This window comes from Molothrus aeneus, chromosome 28, assembly GCF_037042795.1.
Source record: "Molothrus aeneus isolate 106 chromosome 28, BPBGC_Maene_1.0, whole genome shotgun sequence".
Classification (NCBI taxonomy): domain Eukaryota; kingdom Metazoa; phylum Chordata; class Aves; order Passeriformes; family Icteridae; genus Molothrus; species Molothrus aeneus.
In genome coordinates, this window is record NC_089673.1 from 4,543,439 (window position 1) to 4,569,926 (window position 26,488).

General features: G+C 56.4%; 2 protein-coding genes across 15 annotated transcripts in view; one reads left to right on the forward strand and one right to left on the reverse strand.

Moving 5' to 3' along the window:
- The window catches only part of KANSL1 (KAT8 regulatory NSL complex subunit 1), a 75,334-nt gene extending 74,516 nt beyond the window's left edge, over positions 1 to 818 (forward strand). For all 4 annotated transcript variants that reach the window (XM_066567120.1, XM_066567118.1, XM_066567121.1 and 1 more), the window contains one exon: positions 367 to 818. In XM_066567120.1, coding sequence (XP_066423217.1) covers positions 367 to 651 — 285 coding nt within the window. In that variant the 3' untranslated portion in view covers positions 652 to 818. The remainder of the gene's footprint in view (positions 1 to 366) is intronic.
- Positions 819 to 2,861: 2,043 nt separating this feature from the next.
- Positions 2,862 to 26,488, reverse strand: part of MAPT (microtubule associated protein tau) — a 43,216-nt gene continuing 19,589 nt past the window's right edge. For 2 of the 11 annotated variants that reach the window (XM_066566966.1, XM_066566967.1), the window contains exons 4-14: positions 25,513 to 25,599; positions 23,965 to 24,030; positions 18,690 to 18,736; positions 16,171 to 16,297; positions 15,635 to 15,685; positions 14,960 to 15,225; positions 11,443 to 11,535; positions 11,203 to 11,295; positions 7,894 to 7,975; positions 7,630 to 7,742; positions 2,862 to 5,690 (exon numbers count right to left, since the gene is read on the reverse strand). In XM_066566966.1, the coding sequence (XP_066423063.1) occupies positions 5,475 to 5,690; positions 7,630 to 7,742; positions 7,894 to 7,975; positions 11,203 to 11,295; positions 11,443 to 11,535; positions 14,960 to 15,225; positions 15,635 to 15,685; positions 16,171 to 16,297; positions 18,690 to 18,736; positions 23,965 to 24,030; positions 25,513 to 25,599 (1,241 nt within the window). In that variant the 3' untranslated portion in view covers positions 2,862 to 5,474. Of the gene's footprint in view, positions 5,691 to 7,629; positions 7,743 to 7,893; positions 7,976 to 11,202; positions 11,296 to 11,442; positions 11,536 to 14,959; positions 15,226 to 15,634; positions 15,686 to 16,170; positions 16,298 to 17,612; positions 17,669 to 17,743; positions 17,850 to 18,689; positions 18,737 to 20,726; positions 21,567 to 23,964; positions 24,031 to 25,512; positions 25,600 to 26,488 lie in introns of all 11 variants that reach the window. The other 9 variants (XM_066566977.1, XM_066566970.1, XM_066566968.1 and 6 more) reach the window with 9 other exon arrangements.

Consider the following 26,488-nt stretch of genomic DNA (forward strand, 5'->3'; position numbering starts at 1 on the left):
GCAGGTGTGACCCTGGTATGGGGAGGCAGACATGGCACCAGAGGTGGCCGTGGTGTTGGGACACAGGTGTGGCACCGCAGGTGACCCTGGTGTGGCACCGCAGGTGACCCTGGTGTGGGGAGCAGCCTGGCAGCTGCCTGTGGGCAGTGCTGGAGCGCTGGCCCAGGTGGGATCAGGGCACGGGAAGCGCTGCCAGCAGCTGCCTCCATGTCCTCTCCACATCTGCTGGAGCTTCCCGGGCGCTGCTCCGAGCTGGGAACCCGCACCAGGAGCAGCTCTGAGCTCCGGATCCGTGCCGGGAGTGAGGACAGGAGGCGTTTGCGGGGATTTCCTGGGGATTTTGCGTGACTCCTGTCTCTCCCCCAGGCCGTGCAGCCCTGGGAGCGCCGCACCTTCCCGCTCTCCTACGACCCCCGGACGGAGTGCGAGGAGCAGCCCGACCCCCAGGACCGGCTCTCGCGCTGCACCCGCCGCACGTCGGGCAGCAAATCCTCCCGGGAATGCGATGGCACTTCGGCTTCGCCCAGCCTGCCCAGCCTCAAGAGCCGAGCCCCGCTGGCCCCCCCCTCCTCCTCCTCCTCTTCCTCCTCCTCTTCCTCTTCCTCCTCCTCCTCCTCCTGCTCCGCAGTCCTGCGGCCAGCGCACAGATAGAGACACACGGGGAGACATGAGCAAACCAACACACAGAACTAACTCTTGGCATTAAAGCTTCCAAAATCTGCGTTTGATATTCAAACATCCTGCCGGGAATTTTCACAGTTTTTAGTGAATTTAAGGAGTTTAGAAACTGTTTTTTGTTTTCTTTTTTTTTTTTCTTTTTGTTTTCTTTTTTTTTTTTTTTTTTTTTTTTCTTCTCCATGTTTCCTCGTCACATGAATGAGCCCCCAGATTCCTCCCAGCGGAGTGAAGCCTCGGGAGGGGAGCAGCCCACCAGACCCCCTCCCCTTTCCTCCCTCCTTTAGGTGTATAAAACTAGAGCACAGGATTTAGCTGACTAGCAGATTTCGGGGATAGTTTTTCCCACCAAAAGGGTGTCGTTTTCTCTTAACCCACTCCCCCCACCCTGAAAGGTTTTAGTGGAGTGAAATTAGTGGTGAAAAGTGATGTCTTGGGATTGCAACCTTCACCGTCTGGCTGTCCTCACCTGCAGAGTGCCCACCTGCACTTCACCCTCCTGCCTTTTCCTGCCCCAGGTTGTAGTTCCAGGTATCCAAAGGGGGGGATTCTGTCCCTCCCTGATCCTCGCTCTGCCCCTGGGGACACCTCTCCCTTCCTTCTCCCCTGGTTTGGAGCAGCCATGGCTCTGGCTGCCTTCCTGGCAGGGGGAAAGGAGGGACCTTGTGGCTGCTCCACACTCAGCTTGGTGTGGCAGAGGTGGGAGTTGGGAAGCACCTTGTGCACACTTGGTGTGTGGCGAGGGCAGGGAGGGGAAGAGCCCCCGATGCTTTGAGCAGGAACAGAATTCCCAGAGCACTTGGATGCCCTTTGGGGTGGGGCTGTTCAGCCGGAGCTGGGCTGGGGCTGGTGCAGCTGGGGGAGCTGTGAGCGAGGAGCGGCCGGGCCGGGGGTCCCGCAGGTGGGTTTGTGTCAGACAAGGGGGCAGAGAGGGAAGGATGGAGGCAGCTCCTGCTGGGGCATCAGGGTCACCCCGGTCCCGCCCGGGGTCACCGCAGCTTCGCTCCACTCCCGCACCGTCCCAGCTCCGGTGCCGGTTCCCTTTCATTTCGGGGCGCCCGCCGTGCCCCCTCCTGACAGGTATTTGAGTTTGAGCCCCAGTTTGTTGTTCCTCCCCGTCCCCTCCCGCCCGGTTCCGCACCCGCAGCAATCCCGGACCCCGCACACCGTCCCCACCATTGTCACGCTTCCCGGTCCCGACGGTGTGGCTCCTGGGCCCTGTCCTGTTGCTAGCATTGTGCCTGTCTTATGTATAATCACATCACCAAAAAAAAAAAAAAAAAAAAAATGGGAAAAAAAAATTACAAAGGACTTTTTTTTTTTTTTTTTTTTTTTTTCCATTTTGTAATCGTAAAGAAATAGTCGCTGAACTGCTTCATGGTCGGGGTTTTCACAATTTTCAACATGATCTCGTGGTTTTGGTTCTGTTCTAGTTTAAAGGATCCGTCATCGTTTCTTTAAAACAAAAACCCAACAAACAACGGCGCTACCATATCCCTCTGCAGAAGTGCTTTTCTATTTATAAGGTTGAAAATTCTGAATAACCCTTTTAGCATTATAAAAACCACACAAAAAAAAAAACAAACCCACCTTGTATTTTGTAAATATTTTCTTTTCCTGCTTTGAGCTGTGTAATGTCCTTGTTATATAGAAATGCTTTTCTTCCGAGAAGCTGATCTTTGTTAATGTCTTGATTCTGTTGGCAAAGCACAAATGTGCTTATAAAAAAAAAAAAAAGAAGAAAAGATTAAAAAAAAAATTAAAATGTAATATTCCATTTGATGAGTGTGAAAGGCTGGGCTGAGACTGGGAAGGGGCCCTCAGTGCACTCAGATCAGCTCCTTCCCTCCTGCGTTTCAGTGGCCTCTTTTTTTCCTGTGTGATGTTATTTTCCAGCAGTTATTGTCAGCCAGAGGAGGAACCCCTGGGTTGGGGGTTATTTTACATTTCTCGGGTTAACTGGGTGCTGCTGGTTCTCATCCAGGGAAGCACTGTTGGGTCCTTCCTGGCTCTGGCAGGCAGGGTCACCCCTCCTGCACCCCTCTGTGCCCCAGGAAGAAGCGTGGGAGCTTTAAAAGTAAAAAATTGCACCCCAGTCCCTGCCCCTCGGTGCTGCCCCAGTCGATGACTCTGTGGATGGATCCCCCACCCCACATCCCCCCATGCAAAAGAGGTGCCAATTATCATTATCGTAGTAATGACTTTATTTCCAAATTCACTTTTACGGCAACAGTGTAAACCAGTTGTTAAACACACGATACACTATGGACACCCACAGACAGAAGCTAAGCTAGAATGATACACTGAGATCAAACCTTCCCTCCCCTCCCCGGCGCGGCGCGGGGGGCACGGGGCTGCCAACACCACACAGGCTGGCACCGACCTTGGCTAACACGCAGAATCTTTTGGAGTGCAGAAATACGATTTTTTTTTTTTTTTTTTTAAATCAGTGCCGGTTTTAACCCTTTTCAGACCCAAGATGTGTGTGGAGTAAAGGAGAAGCCGGGGGTCAGGTTTTGTCCGGCTGCTCACCGGACCCTCGGGCCTGGGTCTGAAGGCAGGGTTGGGGCAGGGGACGTGGCTCGGGCTGCTGGAGGGGACAGCGGGTGACGTGGTGGCTGTAAAGGGCTGTCCTGGCACCCCACAGCCCCCGGGGGGGACAACAGCCGGGGCTGAGGACACTCAGAGTAGGAAGGGGCTGCTCACTGGAGCTCGGTGCACACCGAGGCCATCCCACCCTGGGTGCTGGTGTCCCTCCGGGGCTGCACGGAGGGGACAGGGGTGGCACAGGACGGGTGAGCTCAGCTACCCTGTCCTGCAGCCCAGAGGGGTAAGGAGGTGATGCTTTGAGGGTTCTCCCAACTTGCTCGTTCTACAAAGGACAAAAAGCGCGGCGGCTCCTACAGCGCTACAGAGTCAGGGACGGAGCACAGAGTCTTACAATCATGGAGTCAAGTGAACGGAGCGAGTGACAAGCTGGACACGATGGTGCTGCTGGACCAGCCTCTCCCCAGCAATAAAGCAGCTCCTGGGGCTGCACAGAGAAGGGTTGGACCCCCCAGACCACGTCCATCCACAGCCAGGCCTGCGGCAGCCCAGCCCTGCAGAGGGACAGGGGCGAGAGGGGGCTCACAGCTCCCACAGGTCCTGTCCGGGGAGGAATTGCTGCTCTGCCCAGGAACAGCTGCTCTGGCAGCCTTGGTGGCACCCAGCCACCACCCCAAGGACAACCAGGGGCCCTGACCCCCGCCAGCCCTGTCGGACCAGGATTGCAGCCCTTGCTGGGAAAGCACGGCTTTCCCTGCAGCACAGCCCGGGGGTGCAGGGGCCCCCTCTGCCCTCCCAGCTCCAGCTGAACCCCCAGAGCTCGGCTGGGGCCCCTGGGGGAGACAGGGCAGGAGGACACACAGCTGCACTGGTGGCATCTCGGCCTCTTTGGTTGTAGAGGGAAGGGGCAGGCAGGGACAGCCACGGGACCTCCTCGTGCTCCCCAGGGAGCCACAGGAACAAGAGCAGCCAAAGCAATAACTCGACCGGCTCCTGTCCCCGAGTGTGCTGGGGTGGTCAGTGCTGTGTGAGGGGTGAGGCGCTGCCAACTCACACCGGGGAGCGCCCGCAAAGGGGCTTCAGTGCCAGGGAGCAGCCGCTGGCCCCGGGCTGGGGGAGCTGCTGCCGCCTCCCCCGCGTCCGGCCGGGGTCTCACCGCTGCCACCGGCACAGCAGAGCCATGGAGCTGCCACCTCCGCCATCGCTGAGCTGACCTTGCAGGGAAAGAAAAAGAACAACCCAAAAATGTCACAAGCTGCACCCAAATCCAGGAGCCATCCCAGCCCTGGAGCTGTGGGTGCCCCTCCTCCGGCAGACATGCGGTGCCGGGCTCCTCCTGCGGCACCGGGGCTGGGCACGGCCGGAGCCGCCCGAGCTCCCCGGGCCCCCGGCTGGGCTGCGGCGGAGCCGGCGCGGGGCAGCTCAAAACTACTTACAGCATTTATTTTTCAAACACATGCTCGTTTATGAAAACAATCACCCTGGCACGGTCCAAGCATATACAGACAAATCTACTCTACGACACGAGGGGCTGCCAAAGGAATGGGGAAAAGCCTCTACTCATCCACTCAGCGGTTCCAGCACAGCCACGGAGAGGGGAACGGCCGCCCGGGGCCCCTCGGAGCGGGCACCCGGCCTCGCCGGGACTCCAGCTGCCGGAGCTGAGAGCGGGTTAGGGGGCCGTTATCTTCATACACATCTCGGCTTTCGGAAATAAAAACAAAAGGTTTCTTCCAAATCAGCAGGCAAATTTAACGCGGGGAAGGAGGGAGGGAGGGCACCTCCCCGCAGCCCTGGCTGCGCACCCAGCCCGGCCAGCGGCAGGACACGAGCTGGGCCAGGTCACAGCCCCTTCCCGGGAGGGCCACCCGCTGCCCTGTGCTGGTGCGGGGTGCTCGGGTCAGCGTCGTGCTGTGGCCGCCCCTCGGGCCCCCTCCCCGCCTCGCCGGGGGGCCCCGGGCAGGGCTGGGACAGCGAGGGCAGGAGCAGGGGGAGCGCGGGGACGCGACGGGACGGGCTGTGCGCTCCGAGGAGCAGGGGGAGAGGAGGTTTTGTACCTCATAGTGTCACTGATTTTGAAGTCCTGGAGCTAGAGCTGAATGAACAGTAAAAGCAGGTTAAATCATTAACCAGTTAGGGACGGGGAAGCAGCTGTAAAAGGAACAGAGGAAGAAGGCCAGATTATTATTTTTGTTTCTTTTCTTTTTCGTTTCCTTTCCTCGTCTTCTCTCCTGGTGGCCGCCGCGCCGCGATCACAAGCCCTGCTTGGCCAGCGAGGCGGACACCTCGTCGGCTAGCGTGGCCAGCTGGGGGGAGTCCACCAGGTTGATGCTGCCGGTGGAGGAGACGTTGCTAAGGCGGCGCGGGGAGGCATCTCCGGAGATGGTGGGGGACTTGTAGACGATTTCGGCGCCGTGGTCGGTCTTGGCTTTGGCGTTCTCGCGGAAGGTCAGCTTGTGAGTCTCAATCTGTGAGGGAGAGGAGGGCGCTCAGGGCCGTGGCCGGGGACAGGGGGACCTGCCAGGTGCGCGCTCAGACACGGCTGCTGGGAGGTGGCAGCAGAGCTCAGAGCAGCGACCCAGAGTCCCCAGGCCTCAGCATGTCCCAGGCACCAGAGGCAACAGCAGGACCTGAGCATTTGGATGCTGCCAAATCCTCCCCAGGAGAGGTCCTGGGTCCCAGAACGCAGAGGGCACAGCCTGGGCTGCTCCCACTCCCCTGGCACAGATCGTGGGGGGACGTGGCATGTGAAGCTTCCCCTTAGCCCACGTTGCTGCTCCCAGGAGCCAAACCCCTCTCCCGCTGAACTGGATCTGCTTTGCTACTTACAGGTGCCCTCCCCAGCCGAGTGCAAGGCCGGGGGCTGGCTCTCCATGGGGCTGAGTGGCTCCAGCACCAGGGCCTGGAGCCCAGCGGGGTCTGGGCTCGGGGTCCAGGTCTTGTCTTCCTTGCCTTTCTCTCTCTACAGGTGAAGAAACCCACCCAGGGCAGTGGGGGGCAAAAAATGCATCAGCAACAAAAACCATGATCCAAGAAATGCCAGCCAGAAGGAAAAAGACAAAAAATATAGAAAAGAAATAGAAAACTGGGGAGAAAAAGATCTGAAAAACAGGGCCATTCACTGACTCATAGAAAGAAGAGTGGCTGCCTTTGGAGCCAGGGGGGAAAACTCCAGGAACAGCACAGGAGAGCACAGGGACTTGGGCAGAGCACAGAGCACCCAGCTCCCCATGGCACACCCAGCACAGGAACCAGAGCTCAGCCTAAAGAGCTGTGGACTGTGAGTCCCGGTGTGGATCTGTGTGTCACAGAGCAAGGAGGGGCTTGGGGACATGTGAAAGGGGCAGCAGAGCTGCACCTGGACTCAGTTACACCCAGAACCTCCTCCAGGCTGGGTTTAGGCAGGGGAGAGGCAGCCTAAGCAGGCTGGAAGGCTGAGGTGGTGATGCCACTGCTGGGTCAAAGCCTTGCAGAGAAACTCCCCTGAAAAAGGCAAGTTCTTCAAACTATGGCCCAGTGAATGTGCCAGGATGTGCCAGAGCCATCACTGGATCACAAAACCGATGGCAAAAGGCTCAGTGAAGCACAGGGGAGCTGATGCACGGCAGAGAGAAGGGTAAGGAAGTCAAGCGGTCCCGCAGTCAGAGGCCAGCTGGAGGTGAGAGCTGGAGCTGCACAGAGAGCACGTGGCCAAGAACAAAGTGCCAAAATACAGGAGCTGAAACAGAACCTTCCCCTCCCATTGAGACAAAAGTGCTGCAAAAACAAGCAAGATAAAACCCACTTTTCCCCGGGGAAGCTGAACCCTGTGTGTGGCCAGGCTGGAGTCTCAGCTCCGTGCTTACCTGATGTCCTCACCCCCCTGCCTGCTGGGGACTTGGTGGCCTTGAAGCCCAGCTGTGGGGCTGTTTTACTTGGCCAAGACTCACTGAAGTCACCATCAAAGCCTTGGTGGGAACAGCTCAGCCCCAGCTCACTTCCCTGACCCGAGTGCCTTTTGTGTCTCAGTTTCATCCCCCCAACACTCCCCTCCCTTCACAGAGCCCTGGGTCAGGAAGGAGAAATCACCTTCTGAAGGGCCGGTTTGCTGCAAAGTCACCTGCTCTAAATAAAGCTGAGCCTTTAATGCTCCACTTTCATTGGGGATCCAACACCTCTGCAGCTGCCAGCTCGGTGTCACAGCAGCAGCAGCAGCAGCAGCACAGCACGGGACTCGCTGATGGTGACACTTGGTGGGAAGGGTTTGAGACACAGAAAACTCCAGAGGCAGCAGAAAGAGCAGGAAACCACAGCAGAGGCTGTCACAGGCTCGTGCTCACTCAGGGGCCATCCTGGGCAGTGCCACTGCTCTGTCCCCTGTCCCCTCACACCCACAGCAGCACACACCTGTCCCCAGGGCCCCTTTACCTTTTTATTGCCTCCTCCAGGGACGTGGCTGATGTTATCTAGGGACCCGATTTTCGACTGCACCTTATCTTTGAAGTCCAGTTTCTCAGATTTCACCTCCACCTGGCCACCACCTGCAGGAGAAGCGTGAGAGGCGGCTCAGGAGCTGGGAGCAGCACCCAGCACTGCAGGGCTCACTGGGGCGCTCCAGTCACTGCCTCCCCTCAGCCCCTGCCCTTGCCCAGCCCTCTGCCCCTCTCCCACCGCCCTGAGCCCCAAGGGTACCTGGTTTGTGATGGATGTTGCCCAGGGAACCACATTTGGATGTCACATGGCTCAGGTCGACTGGCTTGTAAACGATTTGCACCTGCCCGTAGGAGAGAGGAGAAGGGGATGAGCTGGAGGCCAGCACGGGCAGCTGGGGAGGGGGAGCACAACACACAGCAGCACCTGAGCTGGATTGGAGGGAAAGGACAGCTCCAGCCCCAGGAGGATTAATGACACCAAAGAAACTGCCATCAGAAATGGGAGATCATTAATGCCCGTGTGCAGGAGCCTCTTAACATGTCAGCATGCACGAGATCACCTCTCCACAGAGGGGGGAGTAGAGGCAATTTTTAAGTGCTCGAGTGAGAGAGAAAGTGGAGTGGTAATTAATTTAAGATTTGCATACACATCATCCAAAAGGAGGAGATATACCAGAGAGAAAAACGTAAAAAATAAATACCTTTTCTGGTGTAAAACATAAAGCTTATGTCCACAAAAACTGAAAGAACAGAAATGATCAATGTGCACAGAACTTTCAAAAGAGTGACCAAAATATGCATTTCTGAAAAATGCTGTAACGGAAATAAGGGTTAAAAAAAAAAAAAAAAAAGCAAAGCAAAATCTAAATATCTGGAGTTCACATCATAGAAATTAAAATGGCAATTATAAAAATTATAAAGTATTGAACCACAACAGCATTTTGTGACATTTAAGCTCTGTTTCGCTGTGCTTTGCCCACGATGTCTCTGAGGTGGGCTCCAGCAATTGCAGGGATCCCCCCCTGTCCCCAGAGCGCTCGTGGCACGGACACGGGGACACGGGACAGACACAGGGACAGCACGGGGCTGCAGGGCTGGGCAGCAGCCACACACCAGGGAGGAGCCTCAGAGCAGGCACACACACGGCAGCTACGGCAGGAGCAGGAGACAAGGGGGACAAAACACCCCCAGAACCCCCCAGGTCACCCTGGAGCCTGGCTGGGGGCTCCCACCAGCCCCTGAGGGTCAGCTGCTGCTGGGTGAGTGGGGCTGTGCAGGAAAAATGCATCATCCACACCTCAGGCTGGCTCTGGGGACAGCCTGGCCTTCCCAGGGAGCATCTGCTGCTCTCTGTGCTCCCCACAGGCACCACAGCAGTGTGACGCCCGCAGCAGCCCCAGGAGGATGTGCCAGCACCAAAGGGAGCTGTGCAGAGGAGCTGACTCCTGCCAGCAGCCCCCAGACCAGCACCAGGATCCACTGCAGCCTCTGCTCCCCGTCCCAGCACTGGGGCTGACCCCAAATGCCCCAGGGGAGGGTGCATCCTGCAGTCCCCACCTGGCCCCAGCACCCTCAGTGATTGTCACAGCCCTGAGAAACAACCCTGACCCCAGCCTGGAGCCAGGATCAGGAGCAACAGCCCCAGGCACAGAGCCCTGCTGACCTGCCTTGTCTCTGCTGCTCACACAGACCAAGAGGCACGTTTGACAGGAGACAGAGAGGGAGAAAAGCAACCCTCAGGGTCTGGGGGCACACCGTGGACACAGACGTGGGGACAGCGTAGGGAAAGGTCACACGTTTAATGCACTTGGGCAGGAGAGGAGCTGGATTTGGTTGGAAAGTAGGAAACAGACCCAAAAAGGGCAGCTGGTGCCTTTCTAATCCCAGCTGTGACCCTGAAGGGTCTCTCAGCAATTCAGGCACCACTGAGACCTGGGACTGAAAGTCCTCTCGTTTCCAGAACAAGCAGTCAGCAATTGGAACTTTCTGCTCTCATTCCCAGTCCCTTTTGTGACAGACAGGACTCTGTCATCCCTTCCCATCCTGCTGGGGAGCAGAGAAGGATCCTCCCCGTTTTAGCAAGAAGGGAAAAGGAGAACAGAGTTGTTTGCCTGGGAAAGCAGTGCCAGAGACCTGGGGATCCCACCCTCAGCATCAGCAATGCCAAGGCCAACTCCTGCCCGGGGCATCCCCTGGTCAGGGCATCCACAGGCTTCAAAACCCAGGCACCAAGCCCAGGGAGTGGCAGCTCCCTCTGGGAGCAGGGATGGCTGGGCAGGGGCTGCTGCTGCCATGGGTTGAAGTCCAAAGGCCTCTGAAGCCCTGGGGTCTCTTGCTGCCCCCCTCCCAAGGAGCCCCAGGACAGACTGACACTGCCCCTGTCAGGCCCTGCTCCCAGAGCTGCTGCAGCCAGGCAGAGCCCGTGGGGTTTTCAGCTCTGGCAGGGCCTGGGGAGGGATCACAGCCCCCAGATTAACATTCAGGTAATTCTTAACCCAGAGCAGCTGCAAAGGCCCACGGTGTGAGCTCTGTGGAGGAAGGGACCAGCTCATCACCAGCCACAGCACAAGGGATGCGTGGCCAGCACCAGCTCCTGGCCCACCTCACCCTGGGCAGCCCAGGCAGTGCAGGACCCCAGAGTAAGGAAGAGGAACAACCATGGAACTGCTTCACAGCGGTGTGAGCTCTGCAGAGCAGCTCCTCTGGCCTGTGAAGGAACTGCAGAGTGACACCAAATTTAAGCCAGAGGTTGCAAAGCCAGCTGTGTCCCTGTGTTCACCTGCCAAGCCTTCTGCAAGGCTCAGTTTCCAAGGGAGGGCGTCCACAGAGATCAAGGAAAATCCATGGGGAACATCTCAGAGCGGGCCCCACAAGCCCCAGTGACACAGCCTGGGGTCTCAGGGATGTGCCTTCCTCAGCCCAGCATCTTTCCTGGACCCAAACTGTCTCCAGCTGTAAATCCACCAACCTCTGTGGAGTTTCTCCAGGTTTCTGGCACAGTAACTGAAAGTTGAGTCTGGATTATGTGGGAACAGCTGGAAATGCCAGTGTTCAAATCAATTAGCTCAACAATACTTCAGGCTCAGCCCCCGTGGGCGCTGCTGGACACATTCATTAGCAAGGAGAAACTTAATATTTGCACGGATCATACTTGCCTGATGGGAACGGGCACGTTCACATGTTGGGCAGGACCATGTCCAATTTAGCAGCACATTGAGCAATGAGGACTGGGTCTGCTCATACACCTACCCATCTCCTGCATCACCCTGTGCCAGGGGCCCCATCCCACAGCCCAGGAGGCTTCCAGCCTTCCAGGCAGTGCAGAGCCCTGGGGTTGCTGGGATGTTTGGTTACAGACGTGGTTTGGACACGGGGCAGTTAGTTCTGTCCATGGCAGGCATGTCCAGGACTCGTTAGGGTTCATTTTTGGGTTAAAGGGTTAAATGACAGCACGTCCCCAATGGCTATGTGACAGCAGCGTGGCTGCAGATAGCATTGGTGATTAGTGTAACAACATGCCACTAAAATCAGGATTATTACAGAGCATTCAAAGTGTGAAGGTACTCACACTGCCTCCGCCCGGGATGTGTTTGATATTATCCTTTGAGCCACACCTGGATTGAACGCTGCTAAAGTCCAGCTTCTTATTAATTATCTGCACCTTTGGTAGCCAGAAAAGAGTCATTGCACGTCACCAATAGCTATCTGCTGGCAGGGTCACTGCAGATAGCATTGGCAGTTCAGTGTACACAACATGCCAGTTATCATCAGCACTAAGATAGAGCATTGAAAGTGTGAAGGTACTCACACTGCCTCCGCCCGGGATGTGTTTGATATTATCCTTTGAGCCACACTTGGATTGAACGCTGCTAAAGTCCAGCTTCTTATTAATTATCTGCACCTTTAGTAGCCAGAAAAGAGCGTGAGAAACAACATGACCATCTGCAGCTTGACCATGTGTTACAGCCCTAAAACCAGGAACCTGCCTTCCAGGGCCAGCAGCAAAAAAGGAAAATCTAAATCTCTGGCTTGCTGCACAGATTTGTCTGTTCCTGGGCTAGAAAGGGAAGATGGAGGTGGGCAGGTTGTAGCTCGAGACTGGACAGGCCTGGGGAGTGCTGCAGCCCTGGGTCCCAGGCCACAAACACCAGCCAAAAAGCCAGCTCAGCCTGGATCCTTCCACTGAACAGAACAGGGAACTCTCTGGGCAGCACAGCAAACCCGCTGGGAGGCAGGGCTGAGGCACCGCCAGGGCTCAGAGACAGCTCCTGCAGAGCCAGGGGATGAGGAGGGATGGAGCTGAGAGAAAAATGCCTGCCCAGCTCCAGCTCCAGCTCCATGCCAGGCAGCACAGTCCCCTTCTGGGCCAGGCACACCTGGCCTTGGGCAAACAGGTGCCACTGGCCAGGCTGGGGAGCAGGAGCTGTGTGTGCAGCACTGGGAGAGGACACCCAGCCCTGCTCTGCACAGGGCTCACACTCCCTCCACAGCTGCCAAGAGAAAGCCAGAAATGCTGCCAGGGATGCAGCCCCAGGCCAGGGATGCAGCCCCAGGTCCCAGCCCAGGGATGCAGCCCCAGGCCAGGGATGCAGCCCCAGGTCCCAATCCAGGGATGCAGCCCCAGCTCCTGTCCCAGGGATGCAGCCCCAGGACAGGGATGCAGCCCCAGGTCCCAGCCCAGGGATGCAGCCCCAGGTCCCAATCCAGGGATGCAGCCCCAGGTCCTATCCCAGGGATGCAGCCCCAGGACAGGGATGCAGCCCCAGGACGGGGATGCAGCCCCACCCCAGTGCTGTGGCACATTCCTAACACGTCCCTGGTGGGTGGGAGTGGGGCTGGGGCCACATGGGCACCACTGCTGGCCACTCCCTGCAGCCCCAAGGCCTTCCCTGCACGCTGGTCTCCGTGCTCACAAAGCTGGCTCCACTCAGGGCTCGTTTTCCCCCTGGCTGTGTAGGGAGCTGCCCTGGAGCCACCTCAGGCACCCAAGCAGCTCTTCCAGACAGCCCCAGGGTGAAGACAACCCCTGCTCCTTCCCCACACACCCTGGAGTGCCTTCACAACCCCCACGGGTGTGAATGCAGGCGACAGCCCACAGGTCTGAGCCTGTGAGAGGCACCACGAGAGCCCCCGGCAGTGTCACCTCCCTGGGCACAGACACTCCTGGTGGCACCTTCTCCAGAGCTGAGCAGGCACCTGGCCTCCATGGCAGCACTGCAGCCCCAGCCTGCTCGGCCAGGAGAGCTCCCTGCAGTGCCCTGGCTCTCCAGCATGAGAGGCACCATGGCTGGCGTGTGCCTCCAGCAGGATTGTCCCAGTTTACATCAACCATTCCACAAATCAGGACCCAGCTGTGCCAGAGCAGCTGTGCCAGAGCCTCACTGGGTGATGCAGCCACAGCACGAGTGCTCAGACATGCAGCAGCACAGGCAGAGACCTGGCCTGGCTGCTCCTTTGCTTGCCCAGCCTGGGGGTCTGGAATCTGCACAGACAACAGGCTCCAAACCCATTTCTGAGCAGCCTCAAATCAAATGTCTGGGATCAGCCCCTTCTGCTCCAGCTGCAGCCATTCTGCTGGGAGCAGTCTACAGAATCCCCAGCAGAGCATCCAGCCATTCTCCCCTGCAAAGAGCAAGGAATTGTCCCAAATTCAGCTGTTCTTACTCTTTCAGCAACAACAACAAACAGAGAAGCAGAGAGGGGGGAAAAAAAGCAACTTGTGAAAGCTGGATTTAAAAAGAACGAGCAAATAATTTAACTATTTTCCAGTAAACAAGGGTTCCTTCTAAAATCCCTGGAGAACAGGGTTTGTGGGGGTGGGAAGAAAAACCCATGTCTTGTGCTAAGTGGGCAGGAGGGCTGAGCCCCCCAAAAAGGACACTGTGCTCATGTGCTGCTGTCTCATGACCAAGAGCCCTGCCCAGGCTCCAGAGCCCCCCTGGATGGTGGCACAAAGCCAGTGAATCGCCAGCCACGGTGGGAAATGCCTGGAAAGGCCATGGAGAAGCAGGCTGCCACTTCACAGGATGCAGAGGAGCCAGCCCAAAGCCTCCCCCCGTGCCAAAGGGGAACATTCAGAGCCACCGAGGCACCTGCTCACACAAAATGTCATGCACAGCACTCAGGGAAGGTTTGTTATGGCTCTGCAAGGTCTGCAGCCAGGCAGTGTCACCCCAGGACAGGCAGTGCCACCCCAGGACAGGCAGTGTCACCCCAGGACAGGCAGTGCCCCCTTAGGACAGGCAGTGTCACATTTAGGACAGGCAGTGCCCCCTTAGGACAGGCAGTGCCCCCTTAGGACAGGCAGTGCCACCCCAGGACAGGCAGTGCCACCCCAGGACAGGCAGTGTCACCCCAGGACAGGAAGTGCCACCCCAGGACAGGCAGTGCCCCCTTAGGACAGGCAGTGCCAGCCCAGGACAGGCAGTGCCCCCTTAGGACAGGCAGTGTCACATTTAGGACAGGCAGTGCCACCCCAGGACAGGCAGTGTCACCCCAGGACAGGCAGTGCCCCCTTAGGACAGGCAGTGTCACCCTTAGGACAGGCAGTGCCCCCTTAGGATAGGCAGTGCCCCCTTAGGACAGGCAGTGTCACCCCAGGACAGGCAGTGCCAGCCCAGGACAGGCAGTGTCACCCCAGGACAGGCAGTGTCACCTTTAGGACAGGCAGTGTCACCCCAGGACAGGCAGTGTCCCCTGCCAGGCTTGCAGAATTTAATCCAAGACCCTCATTCCCAAGCCCAGAGGTCACTTTGCTTGTGAAACAACTTTTCTGGGAGTGCAAAGTGTTTGAAAGGACAGAAGTGCCACCAGTTCTGGCTGTGCCACCACGCACTGTGTAGCACCCGGTGGCACAACACAACCCAAAACCTTGCCAACAGAGCTGGATCCAAAATCCCAATGTCTGGCAAAATGTGGGGTCTGAGCCTGAGACCCTCAGAAGGAGCAGACAGACCTTCCTGTGCCCTGCTCCAGGCACGGGGTGGCACTCAGAAACACAGCCCTGACCCTGCCACTCCTCAGCCCACAGCCTGCTGTCCCTGCCTGGGCATTGTCACCACCAGGGAATGTCATTCCCCCACCAGACCCTCACCACCATGAGCTCTCCGTGGGACAGCTGAGCAAGGAATTCCAGGCCAAGCATCCAACCCCAAAAACCTTCCAGGTGGAGCAGAGTCAGGCTGGAGCCCTGCCCAGTGCCCAGTGCCCAGTGCCCAGTGCCCAGTGCCCAGTGCCCAGTGCCGCTGCAGGGAGGCCCTGGCAGCCCAGAGGCAGCGTCCAGCACACTCTGTCCCCCCCGCAGCAGGAGCAGAGGCTGTGTTTACCTTGCCACCTCCGGGCTGGTGCTTCAGGTTGTCGGTGGAGCCGATTTTGGACTTGACGTTTTTCAGGTCGGGCATGGGCGCGGCGGCCGGCGGGACGCGGGTCTTGGCGGAGGCCGGGGATTTCGGGGGCGTGCGAACCACTGCCACCTTCTTGGGCTCCCTGGCTGGTGGGGTGGGCAGAGAGGGGGTGCGGGAACGGCTGCCTGGAGTCCCGGGGGAGCCGGGACTGCTGTAACCGCTTCTGTCTCCGGACTTGGGCTGCTCACCTGCAGTTTGCACACAGCACAGCCCCGGTCAGGAGCCCTCCCCTGCTGCCCCTGGGGGCTGCTCTGCCTCGTCCCAGAGCCCACCCAACAGCCCAGCGCAGGGGGAGGCTGCTGGCTGCGCTTTCTTCTACTCCATTTTGAAGGCAAAACTGCGATTCAAAGGCAATTTCCTAACATCCCAGAAGGAAGATGGTCTCCACTGCCTGGATCGTCAGTAAGACTCCCCACCCGAGCGTGGCACGATGAATTACAGACAAAAGACACTCAGAACCACTTTTCTATCAGAAATTTGGAAGCACTTGCACAAAATTATTTTCTGCAATTAACTAAGGCTGATCGCTGAGCAGCTTAGCACTGTCCCCAGTTTGAAAAGGAAATGAAAGAAGAAAAGAAGACCCTTAAACATCACCTTTCTCAGTCTTTGCTGCTGCAGGAGGTGGCTTTTTCTGCTCCTTTCTGCCTGTTTAGTGAATGAGAAAGATGCTTAAACATAATAAAGCTGGAAAATTAATTGATTTAAGGTTTTATGCAGCTCTGGTTAAGTATGAAATATATGTATACATCCAGTGAAATGCACCATTTTAATGGAAATTCACAATGCCTGATGCTTTCTGGGGTTTTCTTCTCTGAGCATAATGGGCTAATCTCCATTCCTGTAATCGAAGAATTGATCCTCTTACCCCTGCTCTTTGTGAATATCATCAGAGAGAAAACGAGCAGATGGATTAAAAAAAAATGGAGCTGCCTAAATCTTCCAAATTTGAGGAAATCCCACGGGATAAAGCAACCGGCCTCTCCTACACACCGGACACTGCAGGAACGCAGGCACTGAGCAGCACCTGGAAGGGCTCAGAGTCCCAGGAGAGGGCTGGGTTCGGTCATTAACCCCTGGCACTGCCCAGCAGCACCACCCAGCCCCCGGCACACGCTGCCACCGTCACCTACCGGAGCTGGGAGGGGTCTTGGGGGCCGTGGGGGTCTTGGCCGGGATGCGGGTGGCGTTGGTGGAGTTCCTCTGCGCCTGCCCCGCGCGCGCCGAGCCCGTCTTGGAGCCACCCCGCGCCTCCGGGCCCTGGGGACACAGCAGGACGTCAGGGACAGGGTGGCACCCCTCAGTCAGAGAGCCAGGGACAGGGTGACACCCCTGGGATCAGAGTCAGGGACAGTGTGACACCCCTCAGTCAGAGAGCCAGGGACAGGATGGCATTCCTCAGAGAGCCAGGGACAGGGTGACACCCCTCAATCAGAGAGCCAGGGACAGGGTGACACCCCTGGGATCAGAGAGCCAGGGACAGACTGGCACCCCTCAATCAGAGAGCCAGGGACAGGGTGACACCTCTCAGAGAGCCAGGGACAGGGTGGCACCCCTCAATCAGAGAGCCAGGGACAGGGTGGCACCCCTGGGATCAGAGAGGATCAGGGTGGCACCCCTCAATCAGAGAGCCAGGGACAGGGTGGCACCCCTCAATCAGAGAGCCAGGGACAGGGTGACACCTCTCAGTCAGAGAGTCAGGGACAGGGTGACACCTCTCAGAGAGTCAGGGACAGGGTGAAACCCCTGGGATCAGAGAGCCAGGGACAGGCTGGCACCCCTGGGATCAGTCAGGGACAGGCTGGCACCCCTCCCAATTTTCCCTGGGATTCCCCACACCTGGAATGTGCCTGTTCACACCTTGTGTCCCAAACCCACAGGCAGGGCACAGGAAAGGTGCACTGCACCCTCACACCTGGCTTGGTCACACCTCTGCTCTCTAAATTTCGCCCTTTGGTTTCCCCTGTTTTGCCAAAATTTTGTACGGAAGATAAATTAATCCCAGCATCTGTGACTGGCACAGGTGCCCAGAGCAGGATCCCTGGCAGTGCCCAAGGCCAGGTTGGACACTGGGGTTTGGAGCAGCCTGGGACAGTGCAAGGTGTCCCTGCCATGGCAGGGGTGGCACTGGATGAGATTTAAGCTCATTTCCGACCCAAACCATGCCAGGATTTTGCAGTTCTTTGTGACCTGCACCCCCTGTGCTTTCCCTATGGGTGTGTTTATGTGACTGAATGGCACAAAGGGAAAAAGCTCTGAGGTTCTGTTCACCCTGCAGGATCAGCCATGCATGTGCTGCACTCCCTAACCCCACGCAGCACCTGCAGCTCTGGCACAGCTCAAGCTCACCTGTGAGACACAGACAGAGCTGCCAGACAAGGAAGGGCACGAAGGGACAGGGGGGTGGGGGCACACCTGCAGCAGGGAGCCCTTTGTGCTGGGTCCTCCCAGCACCAAACCTGGGTGGAGGGAGCACATTCCCCTCTCCAGGGACAGGGAAGGACCTGCAGCAGCCAGGAATGCCAGGAATGCCTTCAGGTGCTGCCCTGGCCTCTGTCCCAGCCCAGTCCCTTACCTTGGCTCTGTTTTCCTGCATCCCTGCGCTGGCAGGCCTGGGGGTGGCAGGACAGGCTCGTTGGGAGGCACTGGCAGGGCTGCTGGGTGCTCTGGAGGCACTGGCAGGGCTGCAGGGTGCTCTGGAGGCACTGGCAGGGCTGCAGGGTGCTCTGGAGGCACCGGGTGCTTTCGGAGGGGCTGCGTGCCAGAGGGGGGCAGTGGAGCCAGGGGGGTTGGCAGGGCAAGGTGAGGATTTCTTGGAACGTGGAAATGAAATGAAATAAAATGGGAACAAAAAAAAAAAAAAACAAAAGAAAATCAGCATGGCAGGGGAAATAAAACGGGATCGGTGACATTAAATAGGATTAGAAGGTGCAATACAGAGCTGGGTGTGGGGTAGGGACTGCCAGGGCTGTACATAGAGAAATAACCAATTTCTATTCCTCGTCTTTAACTCTTCACCCACTGCATTTCCCCTCAGCTTGTCCATTATCCCACTCAGGCAATAACCAGGAAAATGGCCATCTGAGCTAAACCTCCTCCAAATTACCAGTGTGACAGATATTGTTTAACTTCTGGGATTTACCCATTACTAAACTCTGTTCCTCACCCAGAACACAACACAGCATCTTTTTTGGGGGTTGTCCTGGGGCAAGCCAGGAGCTGGATTTGATGATTCTTGTGGATCCCTTCCAGCTCAGGATATTCTATGGTCTGCAAGGCCAAGATTATTTAATTTAATGTTTTAATTACATGTTTTGCTCTTTTCACAGTTATGCTTGTCCCCAGAGCAGTTTTGAGCCTGCCCCAAGGTCAGCTGCTGCTTTTCAGTCCTGGGCTGATAAAATGCTTTCTCCAACCTCCCACCCAACCCCATGAGCCACGTGCTTGATTTAGATTTGGATCATTTCCTCACCCTCAAAAAACCCATGGATTGCACCATCCAAACCCAGGGGAGGGAAGGAAAAAACAAAAACACTCTTGAAAACAAATGGAAAAATGGAACATAATGGGAAGGTTTCCTAAGAGGCAGGAGGGCAGGAGAGGAGCCAGGAGCAGGGACAGGTGTCACCCCTGGTTTGGGTTTTCAGCTTACCTTGGGTTTCTTTTCATCAGCTTCGGTCCCTTCCTTGTCAACACGACCTGACAGATGGAAACACACAGTTACACCTCTTGGGACTGGTCATAAACTCCAGACACTGCTGGGGGTGTTCCCTGTCCCTCAGTACTGCTCTCAGAAATGTGACCAAGTCACCACCTCCTGCAGAAATCCTTGCACCACTCCACATCACATTCCTTCTGTTGCTAGCAGGTGATGCTGTGTTAGTCAGCACTGGGGACCAGACACACCAGGGAGGTTTGTGAGGGAGCATTTCGCCCAGATTTCCACCCAGCTCCTGCAGGATCCATCCAGTTCAGCACAGAAAGTTCCCTTCAACCCTCGGAAACACCCACTTGTTCTAACAATTATATAAACAGAGACCCAAACTGGAGGAAGCCCCAGTCCAGCAGCTCTGTGATCTGGTTTCAGGGGTTCCTCAGTTGGTGCTGCAGAGCACTTTTATCCCTGGCTGTTGTAAATTCCCATCTCTCCTGAAAGGCTGCTCTCTGCCCCTTCCACCTGGGTCAGTCTAATTAGGAGATCAGAAATGGGGAGGAGATAAGGTTTCCACTCCAAGGCACTCATAACAAAGCCCTTTTTCCCCCCCCATCTTCAACTAATTGGGAGGAGAAGCTGCTGATATTCTCCCCAGTGTTGGGAAACTCATCCTGGGGGATCAGCCCTTTCCTGATGCTGTTAATCCAGCCCTGACCCCTCCCAAATTCAGCTGAACTGGAGCAAGGCCGGAGCCAAACAGCCACCAAGCATCTCTGCCTTTGAAGGGAAAAACCATTAAATAATTGAACTTCTCCTACTGAATCAGAAGGTGGCTGGCTCTGGGCAGTGCCTCCCCACCCTGCTGTGGTTCCAGGCTCCAGTGCAAGCCATGCCAGTGCCTGCAGCACAGGAGGGAAGCTGCACCCTGCAGATCCCACAGGGAACAAGGAGAAATGAGTTGTGAGCTTTGGCTCCAGGGGAAAAAAGCTCCATCCACAATTTCTGCCTGAGCCCCACAGCAGAGCCCCAAGCCCAGCAGCATTCCCAGGCCCATGGGAGCAGCCAAGCCAGCCTGTGGAATGTGTGGAGCTGGGGGAAAAGGCAGAGCCTCCCCCAGGACCTGCCCTGGAGAGCCAGAGCTGAGGTACAGCACGGTGAGGTGTCCTGCTGCCCTGGCTCCCTACCACAGCTCACAGCACCGGCTGCCTTTGGCCTCTGAGCTGGGCCCCTGGGACATTCCTGACCCCAGGAGAGGTGGGAAACACAAAGGAAAGGTCTAAGGGATGCTCGAGCACTTAGTGGTGAACTCAAAGCTTTGCCCGAGGCTGCCCTCCCAGCCCCACACACTGTCTCAATGCCTCCAGACACACAGGCAGCTCCTGCCGAGCCCCCAGAGCCAGCACTGTGCTGGCACACCCAGGGACACCCCATCTCCAGAGCTGGGGTGGCAGCAGGATGCTTTGGAAGAGCAATGGACATGCCTGGCAGTGGGAAAAGGCCCTGCTGGCTGCAGCCCGTGCCTCCAGCAGCAGTCAGCAGTGACATTTAAGGGGAAAGTACAAGAAACAGGATCAGCGTGGGAGCTTTTCCATGGTTAGACCTGCCATCCTTGCCTTTTTTCCTCCTCCCTCCTCTTTAGGAAAGCCAATTCCAAGAGTTATTGGAGCAGACATGCAAACCAGATGGCACGTGTCCTGCTGGAACAAGCTGCACACGCCAGGTGAGCCCCACTCCACCATGCCAGAGCCACGTCCAGGTCCTCCTCTTCTCAGGTGGGAGTGAAGGCGCCCCACCCAACAGATCCAAGGAAATCAAAACAAAAACAGGTGAAAAAAAGCATGATTAGGGACACGGCAGCACCATGCAAGGCACGCAGAACCGCAGCACAAGGGTCTGTCAATCCAGGCCTGGATTGAGTGAGGAGGGAGGGCAGGGAGGGAGCAGCAGCGCTCTGGATCAGTCACAGCACGCTCCAGGCCAGCTCCAAGCAGCAGCAGCCCCGGTGGCAGCAAGCTGCAGTGCTGGAGCACACACCTTTGAGCAGAGGGACACGACTGCCCTTGTCTGCCGCCGGCCCAGCGGGCTTCCTGCGGGGCGGCCGGCGGCCCCCCGAGGCTGGCACAGCCTCTCCCAAAGCAGCATCTTCATCCTTCACAGCATCTTCCACCTCAGCAGGGAGCTTGGCTGTTTCTAGCACGGGCCCGGAATCTTCTGCCTCCTTGGGCTCAGCCTCTTTTTGGGAGACTCTTCCAGAAGGCTCTGGCAGGGCGGTGGCTGCGCCTCCTTCCCCCAGCAGCTCTCGCTTCTCCTCTTGGTCCTCTCCTGCTTTATGTGACTCAGCTTCGACCAGAAGTGCCTCTCCTGGGGTGTCTCTGAGGACACCTTTGGACTTGTTTTCTCCACCAGATTCTTCACGAGTCTCCTGGGCAGCTGCTGGACACGAGCCTTTTTCAGGTGCCGGAGAAACAAACTGATCCACGAGGGAAGGCAAACCCTGCCCAGGAGATTCATCAATATCCCGGTCCTCATCCCTCTCCCGTCCACCAGAACCTTCCTTGATCGTGGCTCTGGCACACAGAGGTCCATCTTTGTGGTCACCTGTGCCTCCTGCTCCTGCCAGGCCCAGCTCTGGCTCTGCACTGCTGCCTTCTCTGCCTGCCTGGTCCCTGCTGCCTCCAGAGCCTTGGTACATGTCCAGGGGGATTGGGATGGTGACCTCGATCCTGGTGGGAGCTGCTGCTGGAGCTTTGGCTTCACGGGGCAGGGGCGGCTGCTGAGGCCCCAGCCCCTGCTCTGGGGGCTGGCTGGCACCTTTCAGTGCCTCTCCCACACGCTCCTGGGGGCCAGGCTGGAGCTTTGCAGAGCTCGGCTCGCCTGGAGCTGAAGACGTGGGGTGTGAAGCATGGGCAAGAAATTAGCACAGGCATGTCAAACATCACGTAACGGGAGAGATTCAGCATTTCTACTGGCAATCAAGGATAAAAGCAAGTCCCACCCCGCCCCACTGAACAGACAACTCACTCCTAGAGTGGCTTTTGCCTTTAGAGAGCTCTGATCCCCACGGAAATCAGGAACAGCACCTGGGAGATCAGCTTCCTGCCTGGGCCCGGCTCGGAGGTGGCTGGGTTCACCCTGCACCCCTTGAGCTGGTTGAGCTGTAGAGGTTTCCAGAAGCCAAGAGTGTTCCCATTTTCCCTAACACCACCACTGGGCCATCAGTTTGCTGGTCAGTGCCCATCTCTTCTTGTCCCAAGGGACTGAGCAAGGGCCAGAGCTCTGTCCTTCTTCTTCCTGACCTCACAGAGCCCCTGCTGGCCTCCCCTCCCCTTGGGAGACGCTCAGGCACACACAGCCCTGGCTTCAGAGCTCAGACCAGCTCTGCTCTGCCCTTGGATCATTCCCACTGCCCAGGAGCTTGGGAAGGGCACTCCATGCCATGCCAGAGCAGGGAAAGGACTGGGGACAAGAACGTGGCTGTAGCCACAGGGCCACAGCAGTCTGGGACCCCTGAGAGCTCCAATGCTGCTGCTCTGCCATCACTTGGGCTGGGTGACATTTGAACCCCAGAGCCTGAGGCCACAGAGGCAAAGATTTGCCTGATTCTCTTTTCTTTTTTGGTGTGTGTGTGTGGAAGAGGGGACTCTGTTCTGTCACTGCTCTGTGCATGACACAGACCTTTACAATTCCACCCAACAACTGCTGCATGAAGCCAGGTCTTCCAGGTTGAGCTGGAGCTTTTCTGTTGGAAATCCCTCCAGCTGAAGGAAAGATGCCCTGAGCAATGGAGAATTCACCTGGGTGCATTGCTTTGGAGTCACCAGCCCAGTAAGAATGTGCCTCTTGTATTATGAGCTGGCTCAGCTTCAAGGACCCTTTGGTCTCTTTGAGCACTGATCAGGTAAAGAGCCTAAATCAGAGCCCTGATATCACAACTGTGGCTTTGGCAGATGGACAAACAAGACTAAAACAAGAAAAGATGAAGTCGAGACCGACTTGGTCTTTCATCAGCATCCTTCCCATTTTAAGAGAATATCACAGTTAAGTGAAACAACTACACCAAGAGCTTGGATGTGACAGCTGAAAGATCCCAGGACAAGGCAGAAAGGGCTTAGTAAAAACCTGGTGAGAAACAGCACTAAAACCAGGGCAGAGAGAAGAGAGAACTTCAACCCCCTCCACTAACAATCCTGATTTCTTTTTTGTAATGGAGCCACTATTTCATATTTAGAAGAGCTGACAGTCCAAAAACCACTGGCCAGGCAAGCAAAGGTTTTATTCTAATTGCAGGGAGCAGAGTGCACAGAATTGTGCTCATCTCTGTGTGGAAAGCAACAACAACCTGAATTCTGCCCTGAGCTGAGAAGGCAAAACCTCTTTACTTCTGTAAAAGACACGGATGTCTAAAAGCACTAATGGAGCCATGAAAAGGAAAGACACTGCTCAACTGGAGGGATTTGTTATGTTTACTGCACAGCAAACTGCTTCACAAAATGGCTTTTGCCTAAGATTTTAAGCAGCACAATAAATTAGTGCTGTGGTGTGCAGTGCAGGCAGGACAGAAACAGCACAGGGAGTCTCAACCCCTAAGTCTGCCCCATGGAATCAAGCCAGCACTGGGGGCTTTGGGAAAACCAACTTTCCATCAAGTCTGAACTGAGGAGAGTCAAGAGAAACTCTCCAGGTAGCCAAATGGTCCCTGGGTAATTTTCAGCCCTTCTAAGCAGATTGACAATGAATGCTGTGGGAACACTCACTGCCCACTGTGCCTGCCTTCCTCACTCACATTCCCCAGGACTGGGCTGAGGAGAAAACTCCCTTAATGTGGAAGTCAGGGCATGAGTGAGTAGGTTTGAGTCCTATTTTACTCTAGAAAGTCACGGTAATTAAATAATTTGCTGGTTTCATGTGTGAGCACAGGGCCTGCACTGCCTCTGCTCAATCTGAGCAGTTCCTCTGGCCCCAGCACATCCCAGCTCTGTCCATCAGCTTTCCCAGCCTGGAGAACGCCCTGGTTGTGCAGGTGGACAAACAAACACCTTGGCTTTGGCCATCTGAGAGGGAAATCTGGTGTATGAGGAACTGCAGCTGCCTGAAATGAGTATGTTGGAACACCCCAAGCGTGTATGGCCCTGCTCTGCCAGGAACAGGGAGAACTGCACAGCTGCTGAGCAGGGCAGAGCATTTCCCCACAGAACAGAATCCCCAAGCCACCACCAACCAGTTGCACACGTGGGCAGCACCAAATGGTCCCAGTGACAGACAACTGACCCACCTTGAGTGGCATCTCCTGCAGCGTGGTCCTCCAGGTTGGGAGTGGCTCCTACGCCCGCCTCTTCAGCTGCTCCCAGGTTGGAGAAAGAAGGGGAAAAAACAGGATCAAAATAAGAACTTGAGTTTAAGCATGTGCCTGGAGAATGAATGTGCCTCCCTGCTGAGGCTGCCCAGCAGAAGGAGCGGGATCTCTGCTGCATCACAGAAAGGAAATCTCCCCACACCGATGATGGATCTGGGTAGGTCTGTTCAGCCCCTGCTCTACAGAGCAGAGCAGTGTTTCACCAGCTTCCACATCCTAAATGGCAGGTTAGTACAAGCTTTTCCAGGCAGAAAACAGGCTGTTAAGGAGCAAGGAAACTTGTGGATGCATATCTCCTCTTCTACCCCCACGTGGCCTTTACATGGCCAGCAGCACTCCCGTGAGTGTCTCTTACCTGTGCTCACCTTCTTGGTGCCTGTGACCAACCTGTGAACCCTGCCAAGGCTCTGTGAGACCAGCAATTCCAATCCTGGTACAAATCTAGAGAAATCCTGAATTTCGGGACTACAGGTACATCAGAGAAGCATGGTTTTCTTCACAGTGATGATGGTTTGTCTCCATCAGCATTTTTTCAGTTTATTCTATGACTATTTTCAAACTAGCTTAAACACTGATATTGGTATGCCACAGTTCTCCAGTCAAACTAGGACTTCTTCTGTTTTCTCCATTTTTTCCAAGCAGTTCAGGATACAGTGGCTCCCTGGGACAGTCAGATCTTGCACCAGAGCCTCCGTGTTTCAGCCCACGGCTCTGCCAGCAGCACAGAGACTGGATGCAGCACAGAAATTTCACTGCTGTGAGTTTGTTTCAGTGCTTGGCACTGGCAGAAGCCCTTTTCTACCCGCTGCTTTTCTCAGGTCCTGCCTGATGCTGCCAGGGAAAGCCACTGGCTATGGCACAGGGGACACGTCCTCATTTCTCGCACACAGACCTGCCCTCCCAGATCCTGCTCTCCCACACACAGCACTGCCACAGTCACTCCCTGCTCTGCCTCTGGAAGGCCCCATCCTTCCCTGGAAAACCAGGCCCAGGTGCAGTGAGTGCCCACAGGGCATTCAGGCTGAATCAGTCACTTCACTTCCTCTGCATTACCCTTAAAAGCACTGCTGCAGTGGCCTGGTTTTCACCTGCCACTCCAAAGACACCCGCGGGGCTGGGCAGAGCCCCAGAGCTGCAGGACAGGCACCCAGGGGCTGCTGGCACAGGAACGACCCAGAACTGCAGGTAGGAGCCTGGAGGTGGGAGCCAAAGCCACCACAGAGACACCAGGCAGAAGGATGGTGAGATGTGGAGCAGAGGAAGAGAGAAGAAAAGGCTGCGAGTTCCCCCCAGGATGGGGAAGGCAAGAGGACAGCCCTGAGTGAGGAATTCTCTGGAGAAGAAGGAAGCAGCACTGGGAGCAGTGTCCCTGTGAGAGGTTTCGTGGTGTTGTCTCACAGCACCGACCAGTCCAGCTCTCTGCTCTGTCTGCAGCAAGAGATGAAGCTGCACCTTGGTCTCCCTCACCTGTGGTTCCTTCTGGGATCTCCCCGTGCTGTTCCGCACCACCCTGATCCTCGTGGTCTCCTTCCTCCACTAAAGGTGCTGTGGCATCTGAAAAACAACACAGCTTTCACACAGCTGCTGAGAGGCAAAGCCCTCTGGAGGCCAGGATGGGCCTGAAGAAGTTTCTGCTCAGAGAAGCACTCGGCTCCCCCTCGAGCCAGAGGAGCTGGTAGAGGGAACATCTGAGCGTGGCACAGCAAAGGCAGAGCCACAGGGACACCATGAGCTGCCCCCTGGCACACTGTGTGCCACAATGTGCTCCCTATGCTTCTGAAGGCTTTGCTGAATCCACCACCGAAAGCAGCCCCTGGTGCACAGCAATCCTGCCTGGAGACACGGCTGGGCTGGAGCAGGACAGAACAGCTGCCCTGGGCTGCACCAAACACCCCAGCGTGGCTGCATCGTGCTCTGGGACAGAGGGACACCCAGCCCCAGCTGCCACAGCGCTGGCTGCTCGTCCTGACAGCCCCACTCCAACTGGAAAGCAGGGTAAAATCCCCTCCTGCACCAGATGGGCTCTATGTCCCGATTTCCTGAGGCGCTTTCCCAACAATCACTCAGCCCACGCCTCCAGCGGGACAGGGCTGGGGCTGCTCAGCACCTCTGCCCAGCCTTCCTGCCTTTCAGAACAATTTTGCAAGCTAAAGCCTCTACCTCAAGTCTCCAAAGGCAGATTCTTGGGATTTGAGCAGCAAAAAAAGTGAAGGTAATTACAACAGTGAGCAAGTCTCTAGACCACTCTGGAATCAGTCTTTCTACCCGCGAGGCATTCAGGACCTGGGGAGCACAGTGACACAAAGCTGTGTCACTCAACACAGGACTGCTCCTGGCTGCACTGCCAGGACCTTGCAGAGCCCCTGCAAAGTCTGCAGGAAACAAACCACCAGCAACTTCCTGAGCTGTAACGAACAATTCACCTTTCTGCTTTCCAGCCCAC